We start from the raw sequence: 1,053 nt of genomic DNA, 5'->3' as shown, positions 1-1,053 counted from the left end.
ACACACATCCTGAACTGGACACACACCCTGTGGACAGTAGAACTGGACACACATCCTGAACTGGACACACACCCTGTGGACAGTAGAACTGGACACACATCCTGAACTGGACACACACACAGAAACCTGATAGGAGCCTGCTGGTGGATGAGCAGCAGCGCCCCCTGGCGTTGAGCCCTCTTTCCTCCACCCTCCGCAGCGGCAGCAGCGTCCCTCCTGTCTCTCCGGGACTGCCTGTCCTCAGAGGCAGAGTTTTTACTCAATAAACCGTCACACAGGAAGGTCCACGACCCGCAGACAACATGGTGAGTCTTAAAAGACCCGGTTTCGTATATTTAATTCGTTTTTTTGTTTTTCTGTTTATTGAGCGGCGGCTTCAGCGCGCTGCACCGAATAACCTTCGTGCACGCGCGTGTAACGGTGTCAGAGCAGCGATGGAGCCTGTCAGGTGTGTGAAATGGATGCCGACGCTCCGTGGTGTTATGTGAACGGATAAGGGCCCAGCTTGAGCTGTACTGGAACATACGCAGCAGCCGGCTGGTGGAGCAGGGCTGCGGCCTCTTCACTGCAGGCCCGCTCTGCTCTGACGCTCCCCGCAAAGCTGCGGGACAAACCGCATCATAATGTTATTAACCCGTGGAAGGGACAGACAGAGACGGATCCTCCTTGAGATTTACACACCGATTACAGGATTGCGTCATTCCCTTTAATTTAAAATATGAAATTACACAGAAGCCCGCTGCAACAGTGACCGGCAGATTTCTGTAATTATTACCTCAGGGGTGGGTTTGGTTGTCCTAATAAATCCTGTCCCGTGTTTGTGGACTGTTTTTGTTTGGGTCACTAAACACCGGATCATCAAACTGATTCATATTGAAAGAAAATGACAGTGCAGGTTTCATAGGATTCATATACGTATGCTGTTCGTATAAAGATGAACCAAGTAAACCTTTTTCTTTGCACACAGGCAATCAATAAAAGGTTTATCCAGTCATCCATCCATTAATCATCCATCCATCCATCCATCCACCATCCATTAATCTATCTATCCAT

At 49.4% G+C, this 1,053-nt stretch overlaps 1 protein-coding gene across 1 annotated transcript in view; it reads left to right on the top strand.

Annotated features, from left to right (window-relative positions):
* The first annotated feature begins 178 nt into the window (after positions 1–178).
* The window catches only part of eef2b (eukaryotic translation elongation factor 2b), a 14,035-nt gene continuing 13,160 nt past the window's right edge, over positions 179–1,053 (top strand). Inside the window, exon 1 of the mRNA XM_037682292.1 lies at positions 179–305. Coding sequence (XP_037538220.1) covers positions 303–305 — 3 coding nt within the window. The 5' untranslated portion in view covers positions 179–302. The remainder of the gene's footprint in view (positions 306–1,053) is intronic.

This window comes from Nematolebias whitei, chromosome 9 (genome assembly GCF_014905685.2).
Source record: "Nematolebias whitei isolate Nwh7 chromosome 9, NemWhi1, whole genome shotgun sequence".
NCBI lineage: Eukaryota > Metazoa > Chordata > Actinopteri > Cyprinodontiformes > Rivulidae > Nematolebias > Nematolebias whitei.
The sequence above is the reverse complement of the archived record's forward strand: the minus strand, read 5'-3'. Positions and strand labels throughout refer to the sequence as shown.